This window comes from Carettochelys insculpta, chromosome 8 (assembly GCF_033958435.1).
Source record: "Carettochelys insculpta isolate YL-2023 chromosome 8, ASM3395843v1, whole genome shotgun sequence".
NCBI classification, from domain to species: Eukaryota; Metazoa; Chordata; order Testudines; family Carettochelyidae; genus Carettochelys; species Carettochelys insculpta.
Genome location: NC_134144.1, coordinates 37,178,218 through 37,192,092, shown reverse-complemented (window position 1 = coordinate 37,192,092; position 13,875 = coordinate 37,178,218). Strand labels below are relative to the sequence as shown.

The 13,875-nt window shown below is 40.3% G+C and overlaps 1 protein-coding gene across 4 annotated transcripts in view; it reads left to right on the top strand.

Moving 5' to 3' along the window:
• Positions 1-13,875, top strand: part of UBR3 (ubiquitin protein ligase E3 component n-recognin 3) — a 189,465-nt gene that overhangs the window by 47,325 nt on the left and 128,265 nt on the right. For all 4 annotated transcript variants that reach the window (XM_075001016.1, XM_075001019.1, XM_075001018.1 and 1 more), the window contains exons 9-17: positions 3,368-3,547; positions 4,880-5,013; positions 7,500-7,586; positions 8,703-8,768; positions 8,876-8,965; positions 10,323-10,451; positions 10,544-10,596; positions 12,011-12,144; positions 13,373-13,460. In XM_075001016.1, coding sequence (XP_074857117.1) covers positions 3,368-3,547; positions 4,880-5,013; positions 7,500-7,586; positions 8,703-8,768; positions 8,876-8,965; positions 10,323-10,451; positions 10,544-10,596; positions 12,011-12,144; positions 13,373-13,460 — 961 coding nt within the window. The remainder of the gene's footprint in view (positions 1-3,367; positions 3,548-4,879; positions 5,014-7,499; positions 7,587-8,702; positions 8,769-8,875; positions 8,966-10,322; positions 10,452-10,543; positions 10,597-12,010; positions 12,145-13,372; positions 13,461-13,875) is intronic.

Here is a 13,875-nt window from a genome sequence, read left to right as displayed (position 1 = left end):
TCACATGGCTATTCCCTCCAGTTCCAGTCCATGGCCTTCTACCCACACCACTTTGCTGTCCATCTTCAGAGACCCTTCTTGTAATCCACTAAAAGAAGAGGCTACCTTGCTTTTCCTAAAAAGCCACAGAAGAGTTACGTCTGAGTTCAGGGAAAGAGGCTTCGGTTCCTGATATTTTTTTTTTCTGAAGGGAAAAAGGGTTTTCATCCTATTCGAGACCTGAAAGGACTGCAGCATTTATACGCAGTCTGAAATTCAGCCTACATTGTTCCTTCTTTCTAGGCATGAGACTGGTTTGTGGGTCTTGACCGCTGTCACCCAGGGATGACTTGATGGTAATTGGCAGAGGGCACAAGAATCCCTTGGCTCTGCCCTCTATATAATAATTCGTTAAATGAGGTCATGTAAGGTCTTCAGTGAAAGTTTGTCACTCTGATTATCATAATCATTATGAAATGTGTGTACAGGTAAGATGTAAGGATTTCTCACTCCTTCCTTCTTAAAATTATGCTCTTGAGGCCTGTGAATTGGGGCTGGTCACCGAAAGGTGATAAGTAAGTAAGTTTCGTTTAATGGGATGCTTATCTGGCTTTGTGTAAATTAAATATTGTGTACTTCACAATGAACGCCTATTTACAGACTGAGCAAAATGCTAATCAAGAGATTGTAAAGTTTCCAGGGGAGATTCACAACAGAAAAGTGAAGCAGCAGAGGTACCCGTTTTCTAAGTTAAAACAACAGATTGTTAGCATTATGTCTGATGGTACAAAAGTACATCCAGGTATATTTCACCTAAGGGCAAGTTGTCATGAGGCTTGTTTTACAAACAGGCTAAGGACAAATGGTGGCAAGATGCCTTTCAATCTCAGGAAGCATCACAACTGTCAAGATGCATACTTCTATATTATGATCAGTCTGGCCCATAGAAGAACCTTTCAAGTACTGTCACTACTATGAACCCCAACTCATTCTCTCCACAGCACCAGCAGTTATCACTAAATACTTGGTTGTGATGACAGCACACCAAAGGAGATGCATCATTCACATTGAGCCATATGTAGCCACATGGCAGTCAAAAGCGTGTCTCATATGTCTTCTTCCAGTCATCAAAGCTCCATTCCCCTAGAGCACAACCTGCCTCCTGTTCATGCTGTAGAAACTGGAGCTGACTGGAACATTTTTCACCAAAATTGATTTCACCAAACTAAATTTCACCAAAATATGCTGTTTTGTTTAAACATAGTAGTTGTGACCACATTTTCATTGGGAGGAAGCATCCCTGTGGCGTGTATGTGAGGAAAGTCTTTTTCTCTTGTGTTTCCCTGGTGGTTTTGGTGCTTGCTCTGGATCTGGCATGCAGAGTGATTAGGAATGAAAAACTCTCCTCTGAATCAGGCACATCTGGAATTTGCAACTGGGTGTCTCCTGTCTGAGGCCAACACCTACATGCTCTCTCTCTCTCTCTCTCTTTCTCTTCTTTTGTTCTGAAAAAAGGACATTTTGTCACAATGTTGTCTTGAAAACATTCCACTGCAAAATGAAAGTAAACTTTGGAAGCTGCTTTAAAATAATGGGGCTTATCCTTCAGTCAGGTCTGTTAGAAACATCCCTACGTCTGAAATCTGAAAGGCAGCTACTTAGGAGTAAAGAGTCAGACATTATTCTCAGGGCATTTTGTACCAAAAAAAAAAAAAATTCTGCACTAAAGTAAAAAATTCTGTGCACAATATTTTAACATTCTGCAATTTTTTTCACATTTATTATTTCAAATAAATGCAAAGGCTCCAGAACATAAAAGGGGAGCACAGAGGTGGGAGATTGCTGTACAGCTGCACCTCCTCTTGCCCGTGGGATGTGAACTCAGTGGTGAAGCTGAATGCAGCACAAGGACTGGGCCTTCCCCAGGAACACCCCAAGGCCCTGCTCCTCCCTGTGGGCAGGCAGGGTCAGCAAGGCAGCATGCAAGTATGAAGGGGCTTAGTTGTAGGAGGATCCAAGTGTGGGTTGAGAGGGTTCTGTATGGGCCAGTCTGGCTGCAGGCAACACAGTGTTGGGATTCAAGTGTGAGTAGAATCTGGATGTACAAGGGCTTGTTGTGGGTGTTCTGGGTGAAATGGTAACAGGACTCTGCAGAGGGGTCCAGGTGAAGGTGGTAAGGAATCAGCTGGGGTTTGTCTCAGCATGAGAGAGGGCAGAGCTAGGCAGGGAGGTCTGGGTATCGGGGGCAGGCATAGGTCCAGATGCTGGCAGAGTGGGACACAGCGGGTTGGGTATCTGGGTGCGGGTGACTTATTGGGCAAATGGGGGTGCAGCTTCCTGTACAGCTTCCAAGCAGCTGAGGAGTGATGGGTGCAGGAAGTGGTTGGATGGGGAATTTTCAAAGCTTCCTGCAGTAAGGGGAGAAATCTTAGGGTTGGTCTTTTGCGGCCTCTGATGTTGTGCAGGGGAAAGGAAATTGTGAATTCCCCAGGCAGAACTACCAGCCAAGCCTGGCACATTGTAGGAGTCACTATCTGGGTCTTCCCCAGGCCCAACTTCTGCCCCACAGTGATTACCTTTCTGCTGGCTGCCAACAGCACCTGAAACATACTGCTGAGGAAGGTCACGTGACTGCTCTGGTGGCTTCTATTTGCTTTCCCATCAGAGTGTCATTTTTTGCAGGGAAGCAGAGAAATCTGGGGGGGACATAAATTCTGCACGTTCAGAGTGGCTTAGAATTCTCCTAGAAGTAACTTTTGGTAAACGCTGTACTTTTGTGCTGGCCCTGCAGTTGGATGCTAATTTTGGCAGGGCGGTATTAGAATCACCAGTTATTTAGTGAAAGTTAGGATTCCTCAGTAACACTGTCCAGATGGGGCAGTGTTACAGAATCACTTTCAGTGAGAGGCCCATGAATGCATAGCTGAAGAATGAACGGTTACTTTCTAGTAACTTTTTGGTTCTTTGAGAAGCTGATGTGTGTGTGTGTGGCTCCTAAGCTGCCATCTCTGCTTTTTTTGAAGTCCTTTGTATCTGAGATTTTAAATTAACAGTGTAACTGAGGAATAGATGCAACTGCCATGACTTGGTGCTCTAGAAACGCAGAGCACAAGGACATGTGCAGTGCAGGCATGGCCCAATAGCTCGTGCTATTCAGATTCCAGTCTTGTACAAGTGGTGGGCATATGTGGGACCCACACAGATGACAAGATTTTGAATAACAGTCATTGCTATAAGGTAAATAATAGTTCTTTACTGTCATGTGTTGTGCTTGCTATAATTGTTTTAAAACCCTGATTATATTAATTGCTCAAAATCGTACTTACACTTTTCTTTCTTTTAAAAAAAAAACATTGTGTTGGGATTTTTTTAATCACTCTTTTCCTAGATGAAGAAAACAGTTTACATGTCGTAGTGAACTGTGGGGAAGCACTGTTAAAGAACAATACTTACTGGCCACTTGTTAGTGATTTTATTAATATCCTTTCACACCAAAGTGTGGCTAAGAAATTCCTGGAGGATCATGGTCTGTTAGTAACCTGGATGAATTTTGTATCATTCTTTCAAGGTATGTGGCTTTTAGCTTCCTTATAGAGTGATTATAAAAACCTTTTTTGGATTATGTCTAATTTCAAATCTTCTCACCTTTACTTAAGCAAGATTTTTAAAAGATGATATAGTGTTTATAATACAACCCTTACATACCGTTGTATAAAATATTTAATCTATGAGAGTGCTCATTCTTAATATGAGGCCAATTTCTGGAAGTGGCTAATTCTAAATTACGCAAGCCAAAAGGATTCTGATTCTGAAGTACCAAGTGATGAGAAGCAAAGGACGAACATTATAGGCATTATAATGCTTCTGATCAGCATTTGTGATAACTAAGATCTTGGCCACCACCAAATACTGAACCAAAGATGTCTGAGATCTCAAAGCATTACTTTTTGTACTTTGAACTAATGAGGGCAGGGTCTCAAGATAAGAGCTGTAATAGACTTGCATCCCTTGTTGAATGAACACACCAGGGAATGCATAATGCATGTTGGCTGGTGGGTTACATGTTATTTCCGGGTCAGGGAAATTTTGTCCCAGGTGTTTGAGTCCCAACATGTTTTGAATTCGGGACAAGACCCTACTTGTATCATGGCAGCTGAATATCTCCACAGCTCAAATCGTGAATTGTGGCCCTCCAGTGCTCAAAGCATGAGTCTGTCTATGGTTTGAGTTAAAATGATAGCCTTTGGAGACAGAGCTCTAACAGACCCCTTTGCCTATGTTGATCATGCACAGAGGTGTTGAGTAACCTTCACTGGGTTACATACTGCCAAATTTTGAAGAAGTGGTTGTATGCAATATAAGTTACAACTTTACTAGAAGTATGTTTCAATGTCAAACTAAGCACAGTACTAGGGAGAATGAACATGATGCATTTAGGTATTCTCCGTATTGATGTGGAAATGTGTGTGGAAATTTTTATTAATTTTTTTTTTTTCTGCACGTTTAAATTGTAGAAAGCAGTTTTTTTTCCTGGTGGAGAAATCCAAAGTTTTGTAATCATTTTAAAATTCTGCTTAGTTAATTTGAAATTGAAACTGAAAGAGGCCCGATTTGGATTATGTACCTTCTCAGAATGGGAGCTTGAGTTGCTAGCCTAATGAGGACAGACTTTCTCTGTTCAAATGATCTTGCTAGTTAACTTTGAAGGTCTCTGCTTAATTCAAATCTTTAATACTTAGGATATATAAGTACAATTGATCACACCCTCTGACACTCATTGCAAGGCTGTTTTCTCCCTGTATGTGTAAGGCATGTAAGTAAATGTATATAATTAAAAAAATAATAAGTTCCACGCAGTGGTAGACAAATATATTGTATAACACTGCTTATGTCTTTTAAGGTATGAATTTAAATAAGCGAGAATTAAATGAGCACGTGGAGTTTGAATCACAGACCTATTATGCTGCCTTTGCTGCTGAACTGGAAGCTTGTGCTCAGCCAATGTGGGGACTGTTATCACACTGTAAAGTTAGGGTAAGGTTAATACTTTTTCATTTTTTTTAAAAGAAACTCCTATTAACTCACCTTTTATAAGCTCAGCAAATTTTACAGATGCGTTATCTCTCTAAACTGAGGAAATGTATGAGCATATTAGTTTAATTTTAGCATCTTCCCGGGAGCTTTGATGAGGGTCATGATGTTGGAGACTTCTTTCTGTGGCAGAGGAGAAAAGCCACTGTTCGTTTCTGTGAAAGAAACATTTTAATGAAAACAAAGATATTCTACACAGGCAAGCAGATGATGTCTTAGCATGCAGGCTATAACTCTAGAACATCAATTTTATAAATCCGTTGAAGTGCCTATTTAAGTAAGATTGGTGATGCTTAGTTGTTGTCTCTAGAATTGGGACTATAAATCTTGAGTGTGTATGCGGCCTACAGTTGGAATGAGGTTAAAAAGTAATGGGATATAGGTTGATACATGTGTCTGACTAGCTCTGGTGATCATACTGTGTGATGCTGGGAAAGGAGAAAATTAAGTCTGTTGTGATGTTCTTGTAATGGTTGTTTCTTGTTTGTGCCTGCAAGTAAATGTTTTTGGGACATGAATAAAGCTAGTATTTGTGCATAATTATCAAATCAAAGATCTGTATTAACTACATGAAATTAAATCTTTTGCATGATTATTATCATTTTTCTCATAATTACAACGTTTAATTTGTATGCCAAACTAGACTTGTGTACACAAGCAGAAAATGGAATTCCTCAGTTGAGAGGAACATTTGAGACATGAGAATCTGTACATTTCTATCCCTTCATCAGCTTTTCATTATGCATAACATCAGTCTCCTAACCAAAATTACTTTCCGAAAAGGAGTTGTGTTGGCTTTCATAGGACAGTACTGTCTGGTTTGAAATGTGCGCTGAAAAGACTTCTTGGAGTAGATTAAATATTCTTCAACTTTAAATTAGCAATTGAAAAGGCATTTTTATATCATAAATAATATTAAAGTAATTTAGTTACATCGCATTTTTGTCGCTAAATTGTCCATAGAATAGTGTACTACAATTTACTTGTTTTTGAGGTGCCAGTTGGATCGTTGCTTTTCTTCTGAATGGATTTGACTCAACTGCTTGAGGTTTATAGCCTATCTTTTCTTAACTTGTAAATTGTAATTCAATGTGATATTATGTATGTTAATATTAAATTATGATTAATCTCAAACAAAATTACCACTATGCTTTCTTTATCTTTATACTCCAGTTTGTTAATCTAGTGTGGAACATTGGATTTTCCATGCATGGAGTTTATTAAACTTTAAAGACATTGCAGTAGAAGTGTTTGAATAGGCTGTTTGCGGGTGGTAACTCTTTCAGGATCTGTGCATGAATGATCCCTTTGAATATACAGGTTCCTGTTTCTGTGCTAAAACAAATAGATTAAACTACACAACATTAAGCCACCAAGACCAAACAGTGTAATTTGTAAGAATTCCTAAGGAACTTAATCAAGTGGCTGAACAATCATTTAAATCGTCTGTTATACCTAAGGACAGGAGGGTTGCAAATGTTTGTCTTAAAAGATATTGGGAATGATCCTAGGAATTACAGAACTGGAAGACTTAATTCAGTACTAGGTAAATTGGTTGAAACAATAAAATTGAAGTTTTATGTAACTGGCTTGAATCTGATACAGGACAACACCAGCATGGCCGCTCGGAATTGGTTCAGGTAATACAATAGCAAAAACTGTGGTATGCTATCAGTCCTGCCATTGATGGCTTTGCATAAGCATCAGTGTAGAGAAGGACAGTGTCAAGCAGTAGTAAATACAGTAAACCCCTGCTTTACATGATTTCGACGTATGTGTTAATTGTATTAATGCAAATGTCAAAATCCTGGGCTCCATCCTCCTGCTTCCCCCAGTAGCACTTGGCTCCTGGGGGCTCAGAGGAGGAGTGGGGGGGATGGAGGGAGGCGAGGGGGGAAGCCCCTCAGTCCCTTGGCAGCCGGGAGCCAGGTGTAGCAGTGCCTGATCAGTTTCCCAGCTCCTACAAGCTGGGGGGAGCCGGGAAACTGATCAGGTGCTGCTGCTCCTGTCTCCCTGAGCCAGAGAGGGAGCCTGGAAAATGACCAGGTGCTGCGGCACCTGGCTCCAGGCTTCTAGGGGCTCGGTGGAGGAAGGAGGGGTCCTCCTCCCCTTGCATGAAATTTGAGTTATGCGGGGGTTGTGAGACATGCAAATGCCATGTAACTTGGGGTTTTACTGTAGTTTAAAATGGTTATTTTCAGTGTTGGAAAAGAGAACTTCTTAAAATGAAAAGAGAAACACCATGCAAATTCCATGTTTGTGCCCTGTTCAAAATTGAGCAGAAAAGAACTGAAAAAAAAAAATCCTTAAACCCTCATACTAGTTCACAAATTTTCCCATTGTATTAATGACACTGTTATGCAAAACAATTGCTGAATAGTGCAGTATATTGTATGATGATGCAGTGACAGATACTTTTTCTTATGCAGGAGACACAAGAGTACACACGAAATGTCGTTCGATACTGCCTTGAAGCACTTCAGGACTGGTTTGACGCCATCAACTTTGTAGACGAGGTTTTCATCTTTTATGTGACTAAACGTATTGCTGCGGGAAATGTCTTCTTTAACTTTAGTTAATATTTTTATTATTTAAAGGAAAAAGAAAAAATCAGTTCAAATACGTAGCCAAGTGGATTACCACATTAAAAACAATGATACTTTTGTTTAAACCTTTTTAATTTATGAATATAGTTATGTACTTGTGAATTAAGAATGCCAGAGTTCACTTATTAAATTAATGTGAACTTGTATTCAGACTGTGAGTTGATGCTGTTGGAGCACTTCAAGGCAGGTGAGTGGAGGGCGTTGGCAATGATAAAGCAAAGACACTTGGTACTTCTTTTCTTACAAAGTACTGGATTGTGGGCAGCACTGGTATATTGGGAGGCATTTTTCTGATTCCTGGTAAGGTGAGGTTAGGCAAGAAAGATCAGCTGGAACTGTTTGAGGAAAGGGTGGTGGAGCCCTGGTAGGGTATGGGTGGTGAGTTTGGGGAAGAGGAAGGGCGTGTGTGGTCTGGGTGGGAGGGGCAGAGCGTTTGGGGTGTGGGGTCTTGGGATGGAGGGAGTAGGAACAGGGTGCAGGTGGCGATGTGAGAGGTCTGGGAGCAAGGGTGCAGGAAGGGGGTGGGAGTGGGGCCTGGATGGGAGGTGGGTGCAGGAGCTGTCTGGGGGCGTGGGGTCTGGGTGATGGGGTTCCAGCTTACCTTTGCAGCACCACCAGATGCACCTCCTCCCCTGCTCCAAGCACCACCAATTCCAGCCAATCCTATCAGTAGTAATACGTCTCCAGGTAGGCTGCCCTACTCCCTTCTCCAAGCTGGGGTAACAGTAGCAAGTGGTAGCAGAGTCTGGAGCTGCTTCCTGCCGCCCCCAGCCCTGGTCTGGATCCAGACTGTGGCTTGCCTGATCTGGGCCATGAGGATCAGGCTCTGTACCTCCACTCTGCCACAGGCCAGATGCCATGAAAGGGAGCCCTGGCCTTGGGGTCCATATCCAGACCACGGGCTGGGGGTTCCCCACCCCTGAAGTGGAAAGAGCCATCAGCAGTAGATGTGTCAGATACAGCGATAGTCTATGATTCTTACAATTTTTGTATTTTATTGTAAAACACATTGTGTTTTCTTTGCAGCCAGCTCCTAACCAGGTTACTTTTCATTTGCCACTGCATCGTTACTACGCTATGTTTCTGAGTAAGGTCAGCATACATTTGTTACCTTAGTCTATAAGATGTTCTCTGTTTCTAGTGTGAAAGAATTATTTCTTTATATTCTGAGAAAAATTTATATTCCATTTTGTTTGTAGGCTGTCAAATGCCAAGAATTAGATCTGGATTCTATTTTACCAGATCAGGAGATGCTGATGAAACTAATGATTCATCCACTTCAGATTCAGGTATGGTGCCAGGCTGCTTGTGAGGTTTGAATGTCCAGAGTATGAGAGAGGATGGCTCTCTCTTCCCCATGTTCAGTCCAAATAACTTAAGGTAGATTACAAAAATGTTTGAATGGCAGGCGAAAAACACTTACACTGTGCAATGCAAAAGTGAATACTGGTGATAACTTGTTGCAGTATATGAAATATATCACTTTTCAGCACAATTTTACAGCAATTTGTCAGAGCAAATGTAGAAAAGTAGCAGAATCACAGAGGCTTAATTTTTCAAATGCTGTTAGTCATATGACTCTAGGGCTGTGTCTACACTACAACAATAACTTTGAAGTTGCTTACTTTGAAGTACAACTTTGAAGTAAGCAACTTCGAAATTGAGCGTCTACACTCACCCTACCTCGAAGTTCAACTTTGAAGTAGGGCACTACTCCATTCCCAGGAATGGAAGAAGGACTTTGAAGTGGGGCTTCCTACTTTGAGGTTAACTTCAGAATAACGGAAAACGTGTATAGACTCTGCTGGCTACTTTGAAGTAGTGCCTAACTTTGAAGTTAACTTCAAAGTTAGTTCCTAGTGTAGACTCAGCGTAGGTGTTATGTTGCTGAGAATTATGCTAATGTTTAGGATTACGTTTTCAGAAAGCTACCTCTAAATTTGAGTACGTACTTGATCTTGGAACAATTTGTGCATGCAATTAATTTGTAGAAATTGGGAAAACAGAATATTCTGGATGATTGTAGGGGCTGCATTGTGAGGACTCCTTTGTTCCTTGACTTTTATTAGTAGTAATAGATAGGATTATCATCTGAGGGTTTACACTTAATATCCTGTTTATATAGAAGTTAGGGGATGAAAGGAAATAGTTGTAGTAATTGACGATCTGTTAAAAGACATACTTCATTTTTGGGTACTTTTTCAGGATAAAGAATCGTGGGTCTTTTCACAAGCCAACCCTTCCATTTCCTGAAAGGCTGCCATCTTTTGGAGTGGAGCATGTGTTATACGTATTACAGATCTGTGGTGGAATATAACAAATAGTACAGTATCTTTTAAATGATCAAGGTTTTGGTTTTAAGTCTCATTCACCACTATAATTTAACCTCCTGCTTCATGGATGGATTTAGTACTGTCTCAGCAAGAAGAGAATCACATACTGGTTATCAACTGATTTTTTTTTTCCAGCATCTGTGGATGTTTCTAGGGTGACTCTCATCCAATTTATGAGGTGGGCCAACTTCGCTGATCTTGAGATCTGAGGGGATCACAGCTGATATTGTGGCTACAGACAACTGAATAGCTGAATTTCCTTTTATTTTTGCAGCATATTTATTTCAGATAATTCTTTCTGTTTAAAAAACAGGCAAGCCTCTCTGAAATCCATAGCAACATGTGGGTAAGAAATGGTCTACAAATTAAAGGACAAGCAATGACTTACGTACAGTCTCATTTTTGTAACTCCATGATAGATCCTGACATTTACCTATTGCAGGTAAGGTAAAATCTCTGTGAACCCAAGTATTGTATTTATAAGAATGCTAAAGACTAACGAGTAAAGTGAATGTACCATTCTTGTGTTTACAGGTCTGTGCTTCTAGACTTGACCCAGATTATTTTATTTCATCAGTTTTTGAAAGGTAAGATCAAAGCACAAGGACAGAATAAATACCACTGCATAGCATTTTGCCACTTGTTATTTAAATTATAGTGGGGGAAAGAAAGGTGAATAACTGTTGAATGTCTCTCACACCACAGCACTATCTATTTTTTCCTCCCCAGGTGAAGCAATACATTTCCACTTACACAATTTCTTGGGTGGGCTCCACTGTGGTAGTTTGATTCATCCTATCATTCAGGGCTGGTTTTGGATTTACATTCATTATATACTGTATGCAATATGTTTATGAAACCATAGAGTTGAATCTCTTGAGCTCCCCAATTTTAGGCATGTTAGACACTCGTGTGTTCAAGTATTTGGAATGCCCACACTGAAAGGGAGAATGAATTGCAGTGAGGATCAGAAGAAGTCTGCTTACTCCTGCTGAAGGCTTGATCTACACCTGAAGCTTAGAGTGGCCTAACTTAGTTGCTCAGGGTAGTGAAAATTGTCACACCCTGTGCAAAGTAATTAGGTCAACCTAACCCCCCATTAGATGCAGCTGATGACACAAGAATTCTTCCATCACTCCTACTACTGCCTCTCGGGGAGGTGGATTACTTATGTCAATGGAAAAACTTTTTGTGATATGGGCAGTGTCTACACTCCAGGGTCACAGCTGTAGCCCAGGGTTACAGCGCTGTAGCAGTGCTGCTGTAGCATAGACCTGAGTGAAGAAAAGCAGGACATAAATGTAAATACAAAATAGCATGTATTTGAATATGAAGAATGAATAGCATGACAGGGTGCACGTTGCTCCTCTGTGTATTCAGTCCCGCTCCTGACACACTCAGGGATGCTCCAGGCTGATGCAACACCTATTCTCTTTATTTGTGTCCTTTTCCTACCTACTTTATACAGGCTATTCACAGTGGCTGAGCACCAGGCAGGCCTGGCCAGCAACAGAATAACAGGCTCCCTTCTCTCCCTATGTGTCCCTTCCCTCCTGGTCTCTGGTTCCCTTTCTCTCACTTCCTCCCAGCCTTATAGCTCTTGCATAATGAGGCAGCAGGTGCAGTCAGTGATCAGGCAAACCAAGGCTACTTTCCTATCCCCAATCCATTTCCCTTGATATGGGCTGAAGTGGCAAAAGGTGAAAGAGCAGTGCCCTGCCGCAAATAGGATCAGTTCAATACAGTGATAAAGGGACCTGTTCTGAAAATAAAAAGCCTTTTATTTCAAGAGTTTGCATCTAAGGGCAGGTACACTAGACCTGAAAGTTGATATTGTGTAGCTGGAATTGATGTTGATATCTAAGACTGATTTGTCAGGCTGTCCTCACAGGGGGTACTGGTATTGGTGCTTCAGTAGGAATCCTAAGTACTTTGCACCTCTCATCATCAGGCTCGTAACACAGAAAAAGGAGGTCTCTAACTTTGCTCTCCATCCTATAGATTCAAGGTGGTAGATCTGTTAACAATGGCATCGCAGCATCAGAATACTGTTCTTGATTCAGAACATGAGAGATCTATGTTGGAGGGAGCATTAACCTTTCTTGTCATTCTGTTAAGTCTTCGGTTACATTTAGGTAAGAATCACAACTTACCTAGTCAAGAATATTACTGTAACATAGAATAGTTGTGTGTATTTGGTGTTTTGTTCATCATTTCATAGCTATGCTGTAACAGAATAAGTACAATTTTAAAATTTAAAATCGAATGGTCGTGCTTTATGTTTATAATATGGTTTCAGTACCAAGTTTTTTCATTTAAAGTGTCCTAAAAACTAGAAAGAGCCAAAATACAGGTTAGAGTGTCTTTTCCTTTGTTGCAATGTGGTCCATTCCTGTCCTTGAGAGAAATAAATGGCTGAATATTTTTATTACCTATGATCACCAGATGTGTCAATACTGCTGTTTGAAACAGCAAGTCCTGAAGCTCCAACTTGTGATAATCTCTTATTATTGAGCTGCTTATTTCCCTGTCAGAACTTTCTTTATTAACTGAAATTATATTGAATTATATTATTTTTACATAAATCACTTGGTTTCTGCTCTCTGAGTGAGGTCAGTGCATGAATTAAAGGAGAGTCCCATTTCCCACTTGGGCACCTCAAAATTGTATGCCAAGAAGCAAATGTGCAATGTTCTCAGCTTTGTGAATATTCCTTTTCTGTTAATTTGTAATAGAAATGAAGTAGAAAGTGTCTCTCCCAGTAACCAGGGGCAAAATCCTTCTCTCCTGGCCACAAAAACTTGGCAGCTGGTAAAACTTTAGACTTACTGTTGCCCCAGTGGATGCTGCTCTTCTTGCTTTGAATCCACTAGTCTCACCCTGTTCTGTAGATCACTTCAGCAGCTTTGCACAAATTGCCCTTTCAGAGTCTATGGCGCACAGAGTTTCTCTGGATGTGCTTCGTACATCTTAGTCCAAACTTCTGTTTCGTTAAGCTTTTGGCATTACTGTGTTTTACAATAGAATCTTTGGAAAACACGCTTTAGTACTGCCTATTGTGCAGGAGGCTGTCTTGTAAACAGCATGTGTATTTACTCATCTTCCAAATACATAGAGTGCTCTTATGAGAAAATAAGAATAATTTACTAAATTATTGTGGACAATTTTGGGAATCAACCAGAAATCTAATTGGTAATTTTAAGAGTGTAATTTTGTTAATTTAGATATCGAACTGCTGAGTCTTACATTTATAATTAGTGTTTTACTTACTTAGATGCAAACATAATTGTGTGCCCATGTGTCACTTTTTTGTTTAGTCATACAACTTGTACAGGGTATTTAATTTTATTTTTGTTGCCCTAGGGATGACAGATGACGAGATCCTGAGAGCAGAGATGGTAGCCCAGCTCTGTATGAACGACAGGACTCATAGTTCACTACTGGATCTCATATCCTTGAAATCTGTTAACTTATTTGTTTATTTCTGTGTGTAATTAATACTATAAAAGATTGTGTTGTGCAACATTTCAAAGCTTGTGCACAATGCTATCAGTGTTGCTTGTTTGTAACATGCTCAAACTTCAGGAGCTGTGGGCAGATGTCACTGGATTATGATGTACTGTTGGTCATAATGATATTTTCTTCCTTACTTTAGTGTTCCCAAATTGTTTGTTTGAAAATTATACCTGTGAGGATTTGCAGTACTTTTAAAACGTTTTTACAGTATGCTAGGTGCTTTGCAGCAAAGGAAAATAGACAACATAGTTTCCCTACAGAGCTTGCAGTCCAACTGTAAACATAGTGTAGTAAAGTGACTGGAATAATTTAAAGGTAGAAATGGTGAAAAGTAGGTTGAGGTTTATAAT